Raw genomic sequence first — 20,599 nt, forward strand, 5'->3', positions numbered from 1 at the left:
GTGGATCAGCCATATTTGAATGGAAAGAGTCAAAGTAACCCCAGGGCTCTTTTCACATATGAACTACTACCACTTCTCCTTTTCCAGGGAACTGTGACAATAATCAGGCCAATGACTGCCGTTCTCCAAATGGCATGGTGGAAAGGTGCTCCATCTCTGCAGACCACTGGGCTATCACAGAGACACCATGTGAAATCCCCACACAACCCCCAATGACAACAACAAAAGTACCTGGGACTACCTCTCAACCCACAACAACAAAGCTCCCATGCAGACCTGCCATCTGTGAAATCCTAACCAGCAGGTGAGGGGTAGTCATCCACTATTTCCTGTGTCCGAATTTTAACCGATTCTCTCTTTGTTAAATCAGGCTGTTAGTTACTATTTTATTGCTATGATCATGTTTTCTGAAAAATGTTCTGACCTGTGTGTTCTTTTTCTACTAGTGTATTTGAACAGTGCAACTCAGTCATACCCCCAGGCCCATTCGTTGCATCCTGTAAGTCTGACACCTGCAACAGTGGCAATAATACTAGTAGCAACGCCAGCTGCTCCAGCCTGGAAGCCTATGCTGCTGAGTGTTCTAGAAAAGGAGTCTGTGTTGACTGGAGGAATGCTACCAATGGGCAGTGTGGTGAGTATTATTGTCTTTATTGTAAAACACTACAGTTGTTGTGGAGTTCTCAAAAATGCGTATATAAATATATTTCCATTTAACAGAGCACAAGTGTCCAGACAACAAGGTGTACAAGGCCTGTGGCCCCAGTGTGGAGCCAACATGCAATGACAGGTAAACTACATGTTGTGTGAACAGTGTAATCTTTTGTATAACATGTCAATTCATTGAATAAGTTTACTTATCACTGTAATAACTACACATTGAATGTCTGTCATCAGATACAACAACAAGTTCAATGCAGGAAGTACAGCATCTAATGACACCCAGGAGGGTTGCTTCTGTCCCGAAGGCACCACCTTATTCAACCAAGTCTATGAAAAATGTGTCGCCTCTTGCAGTAAGCTGAAATCTTTAAACAAACTTGCTTTGACTAGGTCATGACATATTTCACACAAAGGCTGACACAACAGCACATTTATTATTTCTGTTTGATCTGCAGATTGTGTTGGACCCGATGGAAGACCAAAAATGGTGAGATTTCTGGTTCATAAATACAACATTGTGTACACTTAGCAGAGAAATGCAATGTCTGAACTGTTTTCTATTTTTTCTTTTAATCAGCCTGGTGAAACATGGACCAGTGGCTGCGACATCTGTGAATGTGACAAGGACTCCATGAGCGTCCAGTGTGAGCCAGCTCCATGTGAAACACAGCAGACTCCTAACTGCACTGAGCTTGGCCAGAAGCTAGTCACCAAGACAGACGGCTGCTGCTCAAAACATTCATGTGGTGAGTCTGTAGTGTCTGGAAGTAGAGACTATTGTTTCACTTGCTTTTACACTGAACCTGTTAAAGTGGTTTGACTATAGTGAATCACCTCTCATTCACTACTTATGAGTGAGGGGTCCATGATTGAGATTTGTTAATACAGATGGGTACGTTATCCTAATAATAGAATGAATACCAGTCTGGTGAGTAAGGATATGTTTGGGGAAAGGTACCTGGAGAGCCAAACAATGACAAGGTTGTAAGAGGAGCTAGCAGGGGTGGTAGTGGTCAGTTGAGGAGTCTGTGCAGTCACAGAAGAAGATGCAGGATCAGATAAAGGGAAATGGACTGTCATGGAGTTTATAGTATTCAGTGCTGTAGAAATATTTCCACACTAAATTCAAATTGTCAATAAAAACAAAGAATCCATGGCTGTTTCCTGTACTGTGTATACGGGCACTGGACAGTCTGTGTGAATATCTGTGGCCTTGATTGTTGATGGAACCAGTGGAGCATGTGTGTGTAATCCTGTGATTGGTCTCAGCTCGAGTATCTGATCTTGAGCTGGTATCTACCTAAGGTGTGCAAGTAGTTGCAGTGAGTCTCCAACACATGCTCTTATTCCTCCTATCTTCTTCTATCCAACAGAATGTGACGTCGCTCTGTGTCCTGAACCAATGACCTGTCCTCTGGGCTTCCAACGTACAGTCAAACCTGGCATCTGCTGCCAGACCTACCTCTGTGGTATGTGGCTCTATCAGTGTGCATCTGTCAACCGAGAATAATCTACTGTGGTACAATATGTAATGAAAGGTAGAACTGTAAATCCTGAAGAAGGCTGAGATATGAGAAAATCTATTTTGTGTCAAATGATTTACTCACATTGTGTCTTTCACATAAAAAAAACCTCTTTCAGCAGTAGGCTGTTAATCAGCATGCCTGACACTGACAAACAGCAAACACAGGAGTTAAATATAAAGAAAAGCAATCATCTCATCAATGTCTCATTTACTTTTAAAAGGAATATAGAGGCTTTGGTTTTAACTTCATTCCGTTAATACCAACTTTAAAACTCTTCAGAAGGGCTTTATAGTTTTGAAGGGAGAGTTATGTTGTATAAAATTAGATGACAAAAAAGAAACTTATTTGAAATGATTTATTCAACAGGAGTCAATATTGCTCTCACCTATGCCTTTTTTGTTTTCACAGTGCCTAAAGGTGTATGCGTCTATGAAGGCACTGAGTACATGGTAAGTTTACAGTCTTGACATTAATAAACACATTTTGAAAATGTTCCAGTACAAAAGGATGGGTGATATAAGGTGCAAGATAAGCTACAGTCAGTTATTGAATATATGTTTGTTTCAGCAAAATACCTTTATAGATTAGTGAAGGAAAAAACTAAAACTTTTGATAAAATTCAATTTTGAGTTAGTCATTTTGAACTACTTTTAACGCATCTTATTTGGTTTAAATGAGTAAGAATAGATATTGAGCAACATATTTTTTTTTTAGACATTGAAATTTTGGAAGAGCTGACATTGATTAAAAATGTTTATATTTTTAGCCTGGTTCAAAAATACCAACACCAGGTTCGCCGTCAGGATCAACACCAACACCTGGACAGCCAATCAGCACAACAGCAGCTGGACAACCATCAGGCACAACAGTGGGAGGTGCTGGACAACCATCAGGAACAACAGTGGGAGGTGCTGGACAACCATCAGGCACAACAGTGGGAGGTGCTGGACAACCATCAGGAACAACAGTGGGAGGTGCTGGACAACCATCAGGCACAACAGTGGGAGGTGCTGGACAACCATCAGGAACAACAGTGGGAGGTGCTGGACAACCATCAGGCACAACAGTGGGAGGTGCTGGACAACCATTAGGCACAACAGTAGGAGGTGCTGGTCAACCATCAGGCACAACAGTAGGAGGTGCTGGACAACCATCAGGAACAACAGTAGGAGGTGCTGGTCAACCATCAGGAACAACAGTAGGAGGTGCTGGACAACCATCAGGAACAACAGTGGGAGGTGCTGGACAACCATTAGGCACAACAGTAGGAGGTGCTGGTCAACCATCAGGAACAACAGTAGGAGGTGCTGGACAACCATCAGGAACAACAGTAGGAGGTGCTGGTCAACCATCAGGCACAACAGTGGGAGGTGCTGGTCAACCATCAGGCACAACAGTGGGAGGTGCTGGACAACCATCAGGCACAACAGTAGGAGGTGCTGGTCAACCATCAGGCACAACAGTGGGAGGTGCTGGTCAACCATCAGGAACAACACTGGGAGGTCTTGGACAACCATCAGGCACAACAGTAGGAGGTGCTGGTAAACCATCAGGAACAACAGCAGGAGGTGCTGGTCAACCATCAGGCACAACAGTGGGAGGTGCTGGACAACCATCAGGAACAACAGTAGGAGGTGCTGGTCAACCATCAGGCACAACAGTGGGAGGTGCTGGTCAACCATCAGGCACAACAGTGGGAGGTGCTGGACAACCATCAGGCACAACAGTAGGAGGTGCTGGTCAACCATCAGGCACAACAGTGGGAGGTGCTGGTCAACCATCAGGAACAACACTGGGAGGTCTTGGACAACCATCAGGCACAACAGTAGGAGGTGCTGGTAAACCATCAGGAACAACAGCAGGAGGTGCTGGTCAACCATCAGGCACAACAGTGGGAGGTGCTGGACAACCATCAGGCACAACAGTGGGAGGTGCAGGACAACCTGCAGGCACAACAGTAGGAGGTGCCGGGCAGCCATCAGGAACCACAGTAGGAGGTGCTGGTCAACCATCAGGCACAACAGTGGGAGGTGCTGGACAACCATCAGGAACAACAGTAGGAGGTGCTGGACAACCATCAGGCACAACAGTAGGAGGTGCTGGACAACCATCAGGCACAACAGTGGGAGGTGCTGGACAACCATCAGGCACAACAGTGGGAGGTGCTGGTCAACCATCAGGAACAACAGTGGGAGGTGCTGGACAACCATCAGGCACAACAGTGGGAGGTGCTGGACAACCATCAGGCACAACAGTGGGAGGTGCTGGTCAACCTTCAGGAACAACAGTGGGAGGTGCCGGACAACCATCAGGAACAACAGTAGGAGGTGCTGGTCAACCATCAGGCACAACAGTGGGAGGTGCAGGACAACCATCAGGCACAACAGTAGGAGGTGCTGGACAACCATCAGGCACAACAGAGGGAGGTGCTGGACAACCATCTGCAACAACAGTGGGAGGTGCTGGTAAACCATCAGGCACAACAGTAGGAGGTGCTGGACAACCATCAGGCACAACAGTGGGAGGTGCTGGACAACCATCAGGAACAACAGTGGGAGGTGCTGGTCAACCATCAGGAACAACACTGGGAGGTGCTGGACAACCATCAGGCACAACTGTAGGAGGTGCTGGACAACCATTGGGAACAACAGTAGGAGGTGCTGGACAGCCATCAGGCACAACAGTGGGAGGTGCTGGACAGCCATCAGGCACAACAGTGGGAGGTGCTGGACAACCATCAGGCAAAACTGTAGGAGGTGCTGGACAACCATCAGGAACAACAGTAGGAGGTGCTGGTCAACCATCAGGCACAACAGTGGGAGGTGCTGGACAACCATCAGGAACAACAGTGGGAGGTGCTGGACAAGCATCAGGCACAACAGTGGGAGGTGCTGGACAACCATCAGGCACAACAGTAGGAGGTGCTGGACAACCATCAGGAACAACAGTAGGAGGTTTTGGACAACCATCAGGCACAACAGTAGGAGGTGCTGGACAACCATCAGGCACAACAGTAGGAGGTGCTGGTCAACCATCAGGCACAACAGTGGGAGGTGCTGGACAACCATCAGGAACAACAGTAGGAGGTGCTGGACAACCATCAGGCACAACAGTAGGAGGTGCTGGTCAACCATCAGGCACAACAGTAGGAGGTGCCGGACAACCATCAGGCACAACAGTGGGAGGTGCTGGACAACCATCAGGAACAACAGTAGGAGGTGCTGGACAACCATCAGGAACAACACTGGGAGGTCTTGGACAAGCATCAGGCACTACAACAACTGGAACAGTACAGCCTTTTACTCCTGGGCCCTGTGAGGAGTGTTATTGTGGCCCACGTATGGATCCAGTCACCAAGCTGAACATCATTCACTGCACCCCAATTGTTTGCAAAACAAACTGCTCTGAAGTAAGTTGTTCCCTTGTCTTACCCACAAATGCACACAAGTGACCCTCTCCTTCTGAAAAGCTCTTTCCTTTTGTAGTTCAGAGTTCACAGTTTATACCCATCTTACAGTTTACTTAGACTTTATGTACAGATATGCTAATTTATTAATTTATCAGTCATCCAGATTTGGAAATGTTTTGGTCACTGAAAAATTTTAGCATAATAACTACACATATACTACAGCAAAGTTACCACGACTCTTAGCAGACAGTATTTCACTCCAACTGCTTGTCGCACAAAGAGTTTTTTTCTTCTTCTCCCTCACTCTATAACACTTTACTTCCAGGGTTTTGAATACCAGGCTGTACCTGATAAGTGTTGTGGGAAGTGCGTCCAGAAGAGCTGCTTCCTCGTTGCACCTGACAACAAAACACATATCATTGAGGTCAGTTATGTCACTATGAGCCTTGTAATAATGAATTGCTTATTTCTTAAATTGAATTAACATTTCAAATCTTCACTTCTTTGAAAATGTAAAAGCTTTGAATTACATGTTGAAAACTATGAAACTGAATTAAAAATGACAGCCTTATTTATATAAAGCCAAGGCTGGCATCTGAGCTGAAAAGGTTTAAAAATGATCACATCTTTTTTTCCTGAAGTGGCTTCTGCTTTTTCTTATTGTATAGGTCAACGAAACATTTGTCCTTCCTGGTAACAAGTGTGTGCAGTATACCTGCGCCAACATCAACGGTCAGCTTATTACTCAGGAGACCAAGACTGTCTGTCCTGCCTATAATCCATTGGACTGTGAACCTGTGAGTTAATCAAACCTCTGCAGCTGATACACCTGACCTCTTTAAAACATTTTGTCTGTGTCTCACACACAACATGTGTCTTCCTCCTCCAGGGTACAGAGACAACTGACTCTACTGGATGCTGCAGAACCTGTAAGTTATTGGAGTCATACTTTTTATGATCACAACTCCTTATTGAGAGGACATAGCTGTGTGTTATTATTAGAGCATGTTGGAACCATTGACAGAACTGTTAATGTGTCTTACAGGCAAGCTGCGCAGTGTGTGTGAGCTTCTGAGTAAGCAGGAGGTCATCAAGGTGAATGACTGTGTGAGCAAGAAGCCGGTCAACATGACGTACTGTGCTGGTCACTGTGGAAGCACGTCTATGTAAGTATATTTAACACAAAACCTGATTATCACCATTTTGATCCTGGAAAACCCTAACATGGTTGCAGATCCTAACATGATTAGAGGATGAAGACATGATCTGCATTTTTGTGATTAGTGGGAATAATAAAGTTATTTTGTGTGTGCAGGTATTCTGCTGCTGCCAACACGATGATGCACCAGTGTGAGTGTTGCCGAGAAGCCACCACCAGTGAGGGTACGATGGAGCTTGAATGTGCAGATGGCTCCAAGATTCCTCACAAGTACACCATAGTGGAAAGCTGTCAGTGCAACAAAGCAGAGTGTGTGGGGGGAACAACAAATGCTCCATTGAAGCGCCGCAGGAGACGCTGATCACCCGCTCGCTGCTGAACACAGGACTGAACCCTTTCGGACCCGAGACCTTCTTATTAATTTCAGCTTTCAATATTTGTAGCAAAGCTGAGTTCTTTTTCAGCATCACAACATGAGACTGTGATGTAAACTTTCTTCTTTTACTCATTATTATTAAAATTATGTATGTGCAACATAAACACTGGTGTGGACATTCATATGTATTGTAAGACGGTCAGTTTATTTCGTAAGCATTTTGTGGCAGTTTGATATTATTGTAGTCTATAATAAGCTGTACTTAAAGGGTCTGAGAGATGCTGTATTTTGTCGGTCATCACAACCATTTTCTCAACAAACTATTTCTAACCTGAATTATTTCAGTTTGTATCATCTCCATGATGAAAGATATGTTTTTACACAATCAGTCATGTCATTTAATTTGAAGGTTAATGTGAGAATTTGATGATTTAAAAAATCCATAGTTTTTCAATTATACATCGCCAAAAACAACAGGTACACATGACTCTTTGCAAAAAAAGGCGAATAGCTATGATTAAAGTTCAGCTTTAAGAGCCCAGCACACATACATCTGCAAGTATGAGACCCTTCTGGTTTTTATCCCTGCACACAGCACATATTGTAGTCAGATTTAATCTGGTATTTTTCAATAGTTTATTTAAAAACTGAGAAGTTCAATAAAAATCAAATAGTAAAATTAACAGATTAAATGTATTAAAAAAATTCTAGGGGCGCTGGTGGCCTAGCGGTCATACAGAGGCTACAGTCCTCCTTGCAGGATCGCTGGTTCGATTCCCAGCCGGTCAACCACTTCCTTCATGTCTTCCCCCACTCTCTACTCCCCACATTTCCTATCTCTCTTCAGCTGTCCTATCAAAATAAAGGCAAAAAGGGCAAAAGTGACAACAAAATATAACTTAAAAAATATATATATTCTAGTTTGTTAAACTTAACTTACAAACCTTGCATGACAGCCAAACATTTAAAGCAAGACAAGTTAACAATGAGGCACTTTATCACATTTTATTCTCTTAAGGTGCATCCAAACATTACTTTTTTTAACAGTTATTCCAATTGGGGGCAATTCAGAGGACACTTTATTAAATTTAGTTCAATGGAAGGGCAACCAGAGGGCAGTGTCAAACATTTTATCCCCTAGGAGGACCTCCAGAGGGCACTTTTCAGTGTATTATCCACTGGAAAGGCAGCTAGAAGAACAATTTGTTTGGTTTTTCATCAAAAGTGTAGCAGAGAAAGCATTTTGTGCTGTCCAGGCCACTTAAGCAGGGTCATAATTGGTTATATTCCCATGTCTCCATGATAATGAGGACATTAATTTTGTGTTTTTTGCTGCATGCCCTTTCGGTTGATTGGATGTTTAAAAGTGCCCTCTGCGTGCCTCTCCAGTGCACTGAATGCAAGAAGGTCCTCTTTGGATGCCCCTGCAGAGGATTGAATGTGAAAAAAGTGCACCCTGGATTTCCCCAACGTGGACTAACTGTTAAAAAGTGGTGTCTCCATGCCCTTTAGAGAATAAAATGTGAAGTGTCCCAGCAGAGAAATATCATCCTAATGGTCTCAGTCAAACTCAAAGTGCCCTTTGGTCTGCTTTTGATCAAGTTGCATATTAATTCAGTACATTAATTCAGAACCAATTGATTATTTTATCTGCACATTATCACCATCTGTTGGTAAGACTCCTGAGCGAATCTTGATTTTATTGTCAGGTCCTTTTGCCGCATATTTATTCCTTTGTTGTTTTAACTGTCTGATATTCAGCAGTTGTCACACCAGAATTCCCCAGTTTGGGATCAATGAAGCACATCCGTCTGATTGCTGAAATGACTGTAATTACTGTAAGGCATCTACATTTTCCATCCGTTATCTTGACCGCTTATCCCGTTCGGGGTCACAGGGAGCTGGAGCTAATCCCAGCTGACTTGGAGCGGAAGGCAGGGTACACCCTGCACAGGTCGCCAACCTATCACAGGGCAAAAATGGAGAGACAGACAACCATTCACTTGTTGTTTACCCACACACTCACACCTACGGGCAATTTAGAGTGACCAATTAACCTGGAGAGCATGTTTTTGGACCGTGGGAGGAAGCTGGAGTACCCGGAGAGAACCCACACATGCACAGGGAGAACATGTAAACTCCACACAGAAAGGCACCCGACCAGGGACTCGAACCAGGAACCTTCCCGCTGTGAGTCAACAGCGCTAGCCAGCACCACCGTGCAGTCCCATCTACATTTACACCAGTAGAATTTCCACGTAACTGTACCATCCTGAACTTGTACTTCATCAGAGAAAATGAGAAAATACCCCAGTCCTCAGCAGTCCAGTCCCTGTACCTTCTGCAGAATATCAGTCTGTCCCTGATGTTTTTACTGGAGAGAAGTGGCTTCTTTGCTGCCCTCCTTGACACCAGGCCTTCCTCCAAAAGTCTTCGCCTCACTGTGCGTGCAGATGCACTCACACCTGCCTGCTGCCATTCCTGAGCAAGCTCTGCACTGGTGGTGGCCCGATCCCGCAGCTGTAACACCTTCAGGAGACGGTCCTGGCGCTTGCTGGACTTTCTTGGGCGCCCTGGAGCCTGTTTGGCAACAATTGAACCTCTCTCCTTGAAGTTCTTGATAATTGGATAGACGGTTGACTGAGGTGCAATCTTACTCGCTGCTCTAAACTTCCCTGTTAGGCCCTTTTTGTGCAATGCAATGATGGCTGCACGTGTTTCCTTGCAGGTAACCATGGCTAACAGATGAGGAACAATGGTGTCATGCACCATCTTCCTTTTAAAGTGTCCAGTCACTCAATCATGACAGATTGATCGCCAGCCTTGTCCTCATCAACACCCACACCTGTGTTAATGTGTGTGACACCTGTGTGTCATTGAAATGATGTTAGCTGGTCCTTTTGTGGCAGGGCTGAAATGCAGTGGAAATGTGTTTTTGGTGATAAAGTTCATTTTCAAGGCAAAGAGGGACTTTGCAATGAATTGCAGTTGAGCTGATCACTCCTCATAACATTCTGGAGTATATGCAAATTGCCATTATAAAAACTGAAACAGCAGACTTTGTGAAAACTAATAGTTGTGTCATTCTCAAAACTTTTGGCCATGACTGTAGAGTAAGAGCCTGGATCACATGGCAGTCAGTCAGTCCCTTAAGAGCCTTGAATTTGAGTAAAGTGAAAATTGTACAATGAAAATTCCTAATGCCTCTACGTGACATCATGCAGGTTATGTGAGAAGTCGCAGAGTGCAGTCCCATTCCCAGTTCTACAGTTTTGTGTCCTTACAGCCTCAGGCACTCAACCACTTTCCAGGTGATGTCAATTAAGTCAAGAAGGGCTCAGGGCTCAGGACTCAGGGAGAACATTGATATTGGGGCTGTGATTTCCTACTCCTTAAGAAGACATGGCTTTAACCAGGGTTGTGCTGCCCTCTAATGGAGCTCTGCTCACTAAGCTCCTCTCTGCCCTACCTGGAGGACATGGCGAGCTCTCACTGCAGAGCCAGCAACATCATCAAGGACTCATTCCACCCCAGTCAGCACCTGTTCAACCTGCTGCCCTCTGGTGGGCACTACAGGTCACACAGAGCACGGACAAACACAGAGACAGTTTCTTCCCGAGAGCCATCACAACACTAAACACCCACAAACAGCTGACATAAGCAATACCCTCATGTGCAATATTTATATGTATAACTGTGCAATAATATTTATGTCAAGTGCAATACCAGGAACTGTGAAAACTGTTCATATAATGTGCAATATCTTAAATCAAAATACCTCTTCTCCCAACCTGACTGTATATATTCGACACCTGTTTTATATTATTACTATGTTTATATTGTCTTTAATACATATTTTCTACCTGTTTTTATTTTATTTGTATTTATAACATGCACCTTCAGGAGCAGCGCTTCTAATTTCATTGTTCACCTGACAATGACAAATAAAGACTATTCTATTCTATTCTATTCTCAGGGTTCAGGGCTCAGGACTCAGGGAGAACATTGATATTGGGGCTGTGATTTCCTACTCAAGAAGACATGGCTTTAATCAGGGTTGTGCTGCCCACTAGTGGAGCTGTGATCACCAAGCTACAATTTTCTGAATGTGCCTAGGTTAAATGGCCAAAGTATGGTAATGCTGCAGTTTTTAACCCTTGTGTTGTCTTATGGGTCAAAAATGACCACCACCATGTCAAATAGCAGAGAAAACCACCCTTTTGATCCTTTTTTTCCCACATGAAATTTTGTGACTTCTCCCAGAATGACCCAAACATTTAAAAAGAAAAACATCATCTTCAATGTGAACTGCACACCAACAGATTACCAAGATTACAACTTTCATTTTTGAGCAAGCAGTTATAAAAGCATTTAAACTTCACAAGAGAGGCACACCTGCAAGCAAATGCTGTCTGTCTCTGTCTGTCTGTCTGTCTGTCTCTCTGTCTGTCTCTCTCTCTCTCTCTCTCTCTCTCTCTCTCTCTCTCTCTGTCTCTCTCTCTCTCTCTCTCTCTCTCTCTCTCTCTCTCTCTCTCTCTCTCTCTCTCTCTCTCTCAATTTCATTTCAATTCAAAGGGCTTTATTAGCATGGAAAACATAAGTAATCATTGCTAAAGCTTAAATAGAAAAAAAAACACAAGATAACAAACAATTAAAGAATACCAAAGATGAATGTTAAACAGAGCTGTATAGAAGAAAGAAAATATATGTATAATAAAGATAACAATAAAAACAATGATAATAATTACAACAATACTACTACTAATAATAATAATAATAATTACAACAATAATAATAATAATTTCATTTAGCTTTTACAGATGACTACAGATTATTTACAGAAATATAAAATAAAAATATAAAGATTTAACGAGGAAAGATGTACAGGTCTGTGATGTGTGTATGTACAGTCATGGCCAAAAGTTTTGAGAATGACACAACTATTAGTTTTCACAAAGTCTGCTGTTTCAGTTTTTATAATGGCAATTTGCATATACTCCAGAATGTTATGAGGACTGATCAGCTCAACTGCAATTCATTGCAAAGTCCCTCTTTGCCTTGAAAATGAACTTTATCACCAAAAACACATTTCCACTGCATTTCAGCCCTGCCACAAAAGGACCAGCTAACATCATTTCAATGACACACAGGTGTCACACACATTAACACAGGTGTGGGTGTTGATGAGGACAAGGCTGGCGATCAATCTGTCATGATTGAGTGACTGGACACTTTAAAAGGAAGATGGTGCATGACACCATTGTTCCTCATCTGTTAGCCATGGTTACCTGCAAGGAAACACGTGCAGCCATCATTGCATTGCTCAAAAAGGGCCTAACAGGGAAGTTTATAGCAGCGAGTAAGATTGCACCTCAGTCAACCGTCTATCCAATTATCAAGAACTTCAAGGGGAGAGGTTCAATTGTTGCCAAACAGGCTCCAATGCGCCCAAGAAAGTCCAGCAAGCGCCAGGACCGTCTCCTGAAGGTGTTACAGCTGCGGGATCGGGCCACCACCAGTGCAGAGCTTGCTCAGGAATGGTGTCAAGGAGGGCAGCAAAGAAGCCACTTCTCTCCAGTAAAAACATCAGGGACAGACTGATATTCTGCAGAAGGTACAGGGACTGGACTGCTGAGGACTGGGGTATTTTCTCATTTTCTCTGATGAATCCCCTTTCCGATTGTTTGGGGCATCTGGAGGAAGGCTTGTTCGGAGAAGACGAGGTGAGCGCTACCATCAGTCCTGTCTCTTGCCAACAGTGAAGCATCCTGAGACCATTCATGTGTGGGGTTGCTTTTCAGTCAAGGGAGTGGGCTCTCACAATCTTGCCTAAAAACACAGCCATGAATAAAGAATGGTACCAGAACGTCCTCCGAGAGCAACTTCTCCCAACCATCCAAGGGCAGTTTGGTGATGAAGAATGCCTTTTCCAGCATGATGGAGCACCTTGCCATAAAGCAAAAGTCATAACAAAATGGCTCGGGGAACAAAACATTAAGATTTTGGGCCCTTGGCCAGGAAACTCCCCAGATCTTAATCCCATTGAAGACTTGTGGTCAATCCTCAAGAGGCAGGTGGACAATCAAAAACCCACAAATTCTGACAAACTCCAAGCATTGATTATGCAAGAATGGACTGCCATCAGTCAGGATTTGGTCCAGAAGTTGATTGACAGCATGCCAGGGAGAATTGCAGAGGTCTTGAAAAAGAAGGGTCAACACTGCAAATATTGACTTATTGCATGAATTCTGTGTAATTCTCAATAAAAGCTTTTGATACTTATGAAATGCTTCTAATTGTATTTCATTATACCATAGAAACATCTGACAAAAACACCTAAAAACCCTGAAGCAGCAGACTTTGTGAAAATGTAATATTTGTGTAATTCTCAAAACTTTTGGCCATGACTGTACATAAAAACAACTTCAAATAGAATAAATTAAGAAAAAGATCCCGACCCCAAACCCACCCCATAATCCTAAGGTTAAGAACATAATATGCAACAATAGTAATAAAAACAATAAAAACAAAATAAATAAATAAAATAAAAAAGAAGTTGCTGAACGAACTGAGGAAAAGCTCTCATGATATCTTAATGAGGAAACACTGGAGGTAAAGATGTTAAAACTCAACACAGGAAATTAAAATCACCAAAGTAAAATACATTTCTAAGATAATAAAAGACTAAAATATTAAACCATTAAAATAACTTAAGATGCTAGACTTAAAATAAATAAATAAGTACATAAATAAATAAAGTAGAATACAAGTGACTAAATTAGAAATAGATAATAAATAAACAGAACTATTAAGAATAAAAATAAAACTCAGTTAAAAGCAAGACTAAAAAGGTAGGTCTTGAGTTTGCCTTAACAATATTGATGCTCTGGGTCGCCCTCAGATCCTCAGGCAGGGTGTTCCACAGGCGTGGGCCATGATGATAAAAAGCTGCCTCACCGTGGGTCTTAGTTTTTACTTTTGGTAACATTAAAAGTCCACTACCTGAAGACCTGAGGGCTCTCACTGGCTCATATGATAAAAGCAAATCTGATAAATAAGAAGGAGCAAGACCATTAAGAGATTTAAAAACTAATAAAATAATCTTAAAATCTATTCTAAAAGATACTGGAAGCCAATGCAGAGACTTTAAAATTGGTGTGATGTGGGCTCTCTTTCTGGTCTTTGTCAGCATTCTAGCTGCTGAGTTTTGGAGCAGCTGAAGCTGAGAAATGTTCTTTTTGGGGAGACCAGAAAGAAGAGCATTACAATAGTCAATTCTACAGGTTATAAAAGCATGAACTAGTGTCTCTGCATTGGCTTGAGAGAGAAACTGACGCACTTTGGTAATGTTTTTCAGGTGATAAAAAGCCTTTCTTGTTATTTCTCTAATGTGTGGCTCAAAACTGAGGTGTGAGTCAAAGATCACACCCAGGTTCTTTACCTGCTCACATGGGTTTAGAGCCAGTGCTTGGAGTTTGGTGTTCAGTTTCTCTCTCTGAGGTCCAGTACCAATGACTAAAACCTGATTTTTTTTCCTGGTTGAGCTTTAAAAAGTTCTCTGCCATCCATGACTTAATATCTAAAATACACTTAAAAAGTGTGTCATTTGTTCCTGGGTCATCAGGAGACACGGCGATATAGAGCTGTGTATCATCTGCATAGCTATGAAAGTTGATGCCGTGCCTCCTGATGACACTTCCGAGGGGTAACATATAAAAATTAAAAAGAGTTGGGCATAAAATTGAACCCTGGGGAACCCCACAATTAATTTTGTAACTTTTTGACTGATGAGCTTGATTCACTTGATGCTCTGATACCTCACTTGTACTTTGTGGTGAGGGCCTCATATCCAGCACCAATTGAAGCAATAGCTCACTTTTTATGTTGTATCATTTAGTTCCAATACAGGACAGAGGTGTTGGAACTAACTAAAGGTTTTGTTAAAGCATTTTTCGACCAGAGGAACTTTACCCCTGAACTACGTGCGTTTCGACCGGTGGACCCAGGGTCTAAATTTAGCTCAAGGGAAGATAATCTCCCCCCTGAAAAAATACCTAAAAAGACTGTTGAGAATCGGGATCACAGCTTCTGAATAGATGTCATTTCATACTTGCACAAGAAGTCAATCTCAAAGACCACAGTTTTTTTTTTCTTAATTGACCTCACAAGAGTTGTTTTGCATTTTTTATTGACACAGTGCAAACACTTAACCATTATCAAAAATGTACGCCAGGATCTGTATCCTGGACTGATAAACTGAGTCACTGTGGATTATTTACACAGACCTATAACAAAGAGTTCTCTGCCGCCTTAGAGCAACACACGTCATATTTACTCCTGAACGGTGTCACATATTCTATCAATTTGCATAAGGTGGGCAACATCATTGTAGGATCCTGCATAACAGAAATGTATCAATTAAACAGTCAGTCAAATACAGAATTTATGGTTTCTTAAATTAGTTTTTTAGTTTTCATTTTTCAGCAGATGTAAGTCGTTTTTATTCCAAATGAGTCTGACATCCACTGAAAAATGAAAGTTGAAAAAAAATTACTTTTCAGCTCTGAAATACTGAGAGCAAGGCTCCCTGTGCATTAAAGTCCTGTCTCTCACCAAGACTCAACATGGCCATTGTAGCTACTTTCCACTTCTGTCAACTGAACAAAAAAAAAAAGATCATGTCTTTCACTCTTTAACAAAATAGATGTAAAAACAATTGATGCTTTTTTTCAGGTCTAAAATTAGTCTCAGTCTATTGTCTTGACCAAATAAAATTAGAATCTATATAGAAACAATTCAAAATGAATGTAAATTATGGCAATTCAATTACGCAAACTAATTATAGACAGGTAAGGATGGCTGAAGCTGATACTGTCTGGGACACAATGTCCAGCAGTCCAGCAAAGCTGCTTTACTCAATCCTCAGGCATGCAAGGTTTCATAGCATTATGAAGAGGAGAAAGATGCGCCAGAGGGCAAAGCTAGAGGTTCACCAGTAAATCTAGGGCATTTTCACACTTGGATAGTTTGGAGACGTGCCTAAACTACCCCATGGCTCGGATGTTTGGACCATGGGCGATCTTGAGGCTTCTTTCGACCGGAGGAAATTTACCCTGGAACTAGGGACTTTACCCCGGAACTACGTGCGTTTCGACCGACGGACCCAGGGCAAAGAAGTAGTTTGGGGGTAGATGATCTCCCCCTAAAAAGCCCCTGCTAGGGGGGGTAGTACTTTTCAAAGGTCCCGGGACTTTCGGGGGGGGGGGGGGGGGGGGGCAGGGCCTGCAATGCTGAACGTGTCTGATTGGTAGATTAACCGCAGTGTTTTTATTCCATCTGCCGTCCACAATAACATCACACACATCTGTGATTCACTTGATTTCTCTTTCTTTCATTAGTTTTTATTTGTTCTATCTTTTTTGTATGTGTGTGTACTTTTCAAAAGAAGAAGCTGTGATTCTCTTGATTTAGCAGCTTGTAACAGTAGTCTTTTCTCAGCCCACCGTGAATGCGTCTCTCTGGGTGTTACGGTTTTAAAAGTGACCCTGTAAACTGGAGACCTTCAGCTGAACGAGTCAGTGTTTGTGGAGTTTATACAGCTGTTGAAACACAGAGGGAGTTTTAAGATTCAATATCCTCATCAGAAATTTAATGATCGTCTAAAGATGAGGGATGCATCCAGCTGAAAGTCGGCAGTTAACAGGGTCGCTGTTTAAACCAAAACACCGGCCGATCTCTGCCACGGCTTTTTGAGTTCAAAAGGATTTTAAAGCCGTGTTGAAACGTCTTTGCTACTCGCGCTTATCTCCTCTCACGTGTTGATTCAGTGAATCTATCTGTGATGAAATATAGCACCATCTAAAACAGCGCCAGTCTCTTCATGCTAACAGGCTAACTGTTGTGTTGCTCGTAATGATACCTGCCTGTCCATCTGCTTCTATGGTGTCATCTGTGATGAATGGCATTTGTCTTTGTTTTACTGCCCTCTACTGGTCTGGTGGTGTAGTGCATTTACTTTTTTTTTCTCCATACGTCACTGGCCTGATTTACACAATCTACCCTGGACTTCAGCCCGCAGTCTAAATGCAGACAACAATAGGGGCACAGGAACCGTTTAGTTCAGGGTAAAGTAGTTCTGGGGGCTGAAAGACCCCGGAACTCTTGGTCGAAATGCACCTTTAGACCCTCTTATATGTCATACCAGCCCCTCCTAAAAAAAGAATTATAGAGGCAAAAGCACAACCAGATTTTTTAATTCATCAGGTATTTTGTAAACATGCTAAATTTATATTCGTATTATTCTACACAGTCCATATAGAAAAAAGGCATCCCCCCTGCCCCCCTCCCCTAAAGTTGGTCTCATCCAAAAGTAATGATGGGACTGTATGCACGGTCACAGACATTAGAGCAACAGGGAGCAGTGGTTTGCAGAAGCATTCAGCAGGCAGTAAGCTACTAAAATATGAATACTTTAAATATAACAAGTTATACATATTTCTGCAGCAGTTAAAGTTATTATCCTTCCCTTATTCAGGTGGTTCAGTCCTCTGCCTCACTAGCTAACGTGTGTTATGACTTGTGATAATGCTGCATCCTGTTTAATATTGACAGGCAGGGCTCAGACCTGCATGTATCTTGTGATAGTGAGTTAATAGACTGACAATTTTGCGACCTAAATATCAAATGGAACAGGAGCTAAACACTAAATTCTAAATGACTTGTCGTGATGTAGAGGAAAATCTCTTCTCTCAGAAAAACCCAGAGGTTTAAAAAATCACAAGGTAGGTTGTTTTTGGTGATAAAACAGATGACATGTGTTTTTACGTGGTGAGAAAAGGACCCAGATAATTAACATATGAAAAAGTGGTACTTTTAATTACAAACAGATCTAGAATTATTATAATATGACTAGTTACTGTACTACAATAGCTGATGTAATGTATTTTTTTTATCAATTGTTGATGCTAATAATCATACCTGTGATAAAAATAGTACTTTTACAAATTCGATACCGTTGCAAAAACAGCATCATCTATCTTTCATTTTTGTAAACATTTGGCCCTTGTTTGGACATATGTGAACACAACAATCTTATTGAAATTGGACAGAACAAGCGAGCCATGATTGCCTAGAAATGGTGGTCTCGGCCCGCTTCGAATTTGAGTGGAAAATACAAACGACCCAACAACTGCAACGAAAAGCTGCTTTTCTCATCCCACTAGTATAAGCTAGTACAGATACTGCTAAGCTATTTTACTTTTCTTGTAAAACTATGGTTTAGAACTGAAGAAGCAGAGACTTGTTTCAAAAGAAGGCAAATAGTCTGTTAAATTAATCAAACGAGTCAATCAAGTGGAATTAAAATAGCAATTTTTTATCAAATCTGACAAGATCTAGTATAAGATTCAAAATAATCAGTGACTCAAAAGAAGATAATCCCTGCCAGTCCCCAAATTTAACTAAACAAAACTGAGCTGAAGCCACTAGTGGAAAGGAAGATGTAGGAGTGCCACCGAATACTCACCTTTGATGTAACATAGAAACCTCACCACTCCTTTTAAGCAAACTTTTAGTGAAGTCTATATCTGTCTCAATGAGCCACATGAAGTAAGTGGAGGGCCCTAACCATGGGTGCCTATTCTCCCCACAAAGTGACTCTAATCTGTTGAAAAAATGGGAATACAAAAGAATTACTGGTTAGCAACTTCAAGGAATAAATTAAAACAGCTTAGTAGGCAAACAGCTCCACTAAACCAACTAAACAAGATTATGTCTTAAATATTTATATCAGTATAAACAACAAGTGAATCAGACTAATTGATTGAAAAGCTAACAAAACTAATACACTTGAGGCAGAAGGAGCAAAACAGTTACTCGAACTATAAGTGTTAAAAAAAACAGACTGTGAAAAAAGATCAAGCAATGAGTTTAAGGGGACAAATTGATATGTTTCAAAGACTAAACCTAATGACAAAGTGTCAAACCCAAATTAGAAGGAGCAAAACCAAAGTTTTAAAGTGCAAAATTAGTAAAAAAGAAAGGGGAGTAGCAACACAGCAGTGAGTTAACTAAGGTCAACCACATTGCAGCTGAAAACACCAACAACCAAAGCAAGCAGCATGCCAGGCAGGGAGAGGACTCGCAAGGTTCTGTATAGTATCTGTCCTGATCAGGGAGTTGTTGGAGTAGGGGCCAGATAACAGGCCCTGTGAATTCTAATTTCCTATACATTGTTTTTCTACTCATAACCTGATTGGAGGGGCCCATTTATAGCTCTGCCTCCATCTTCCTGGATTTACATCATTAAGCTCTCCCTGATATAAAAACACATCCACAAATGATTCACAAATGTGATTTTATTGTGGGTTTAATGCTTAATTAACAACAACCACTATGCCCACAAACTATCCAGCTACACTATATCCAAGCTGTGTTATCTAACTGAGTAAACTAAGATTCACAACCTCTCTTTAATGTCAAGCACTAAGTGCTTGACGTTTATTTACAATATATTCCTGCTGTCATGTGTTGCAGTGTACGCATCTAGGGCCTGGCACTTGAACCTTAGTGCAAGTCAGGATGTGGCGCAGCAGCAGAATGTGCTCCAACCTGGGTGCCTTAATCAGACACAGAAGACTCCAAAGGGCTCTGATTTGTCATATGTTGTGGAAACAACTTAAATTGTGAACACACAGTGCAATTTCTGATATCTAACTGACGCACAACACTCAGAGCTTACTGTTTCCTTCCAGTATGCAACACAAAAATGTTATACAGGCATTTAGATATGTTCAAAATGGGATATATTCTGTAGAAGTAGAATTTTAAGCAATTTAGAACCTCTGTGTTTGAGATACAGCAGCCTTCTATTCCATGGCAAAACATCAAAATTAGGTGAGCCATTATAGCCACACTCAAATTCAAATTTTGCACATTTGATAAGCTTTCAACTTCTCCTTCAATGTCTCTTTCTTTTACACTGAGTCATTTTGAGATGGATTGGATTGGATTACTGCCATTAGAGGATACCTGGGCCTTCAATGAACTCAAGTGAGGTCAGGAGAAACTAATAGTGATATGTGTGTTTTTTAGAGGAGATTTCAAAGTGGCTCCAGAGTCAGCTGACCGTTTTTTCTTGGCTCTTAGGAGCATTAGGACTTTGAGTTGTATTTCTCAGTCACCCCTGTATTTTTAGCTATGCCTAACAGCCAAATTCCACCAGATTTGTGTCTGGTCTGTCTCCATCACGGCATCTGATAGGTTTCACTTCTAGTCAGTTAGTTAACTTCCACTGGCTCCACTCAGTTGAGTTCCAGCTGTGTTTCAGATTCAACAAGTCAGAGCCCTCCCCAGAAGATACAAAAGACTTTTACTTTTGCCAGAGAAGATCGAGCAGGACAGGAAGTCTGGCACCAAATCAAAATTAATACATCCTTAAAAACAATCCTACATGTAACGATCTACAA

At 41.9% G+C, this 20,599-nt stretch overlaps 1 protein-coding gene across 1 annotated transcript in view; it reads left to right on the forward strand.

The window, feature by feature from the left end:
* Positions 1 to 7,254, forward strand: part of LOC117810507 (mucin-5B-like) — a 41,356-nt gene extending 34,102 nt beyond the window's left edge. The window contains exons 34-47 of the mRNA XM_034680372.1: positions 88 to 304; positions 447 to 634; positions 721 to 790; positions 898 to 1,016; positions 1,119 to 1,150; positions 1,241 to 1,409; positions 2,037 to 2,132; positions 2,598 to 2,638; positions 2,956 to 5,598; positions 5,924 to 6,022; positions 6,267 to 6,395; positions 6,488 to 6,527; positions 6,644 to 6,764; positions 6,914 to 7,254. Coding sequence (XP_034536263.1) covers positions 88 to 304; positions 447 to 634; positions 721 to 790; positions 898 to 1,016; positions 1,119 to 1,150; positions 1,241 to 1,409; positions 2,037 to 2,132; positions 2,598 to 2,638; positions 2,956 to 5,598; positions 5,924 to 6,022; positions 6,267 to 6,395; positions 6,488 to 6,527; positions 6,644 to 6,764; positions 6,914 to 7,118 — 4,169 coding nt within the window. The 3' untranslated portion in view covers positions 7,119 to 7,254. The remainder of the gene's footprint in view (positions 1 to 87; positions 305 to 446; positions 635 to 720; positions 791 to 897; positions 1,017 to 1,118; positions 1,151 to 1,240; positions 1,410 to 2,036; positions 2,133 to 2,597; positions 2,639 to 2,955; positions 5,599 to 5,923; positions 6,023 to 6,266; positions 6,396 to 6,487; positions 6,528 to 6,643; positions 6,765 to 6,913) is intronic.
* The last annotated feature ends 13,345 nt before the right edge of the window (positions 7,255 to 20,599 follow it).

Source organism: Notolabrus celidotus, chromosome 3 (genome assembly GCF_009762535.1).
Source record: "Notolabrus celidotus isolate fNotCel1 chromosome 3, fNotCel1.pri, whole genome shotgun sequence".
Lineage (NCBI taxonomy): Eukaryota > Metazoa > Chordata > Actinopteri > Labriformes > Labridae > Notolabrus > Notolabrus celidotus.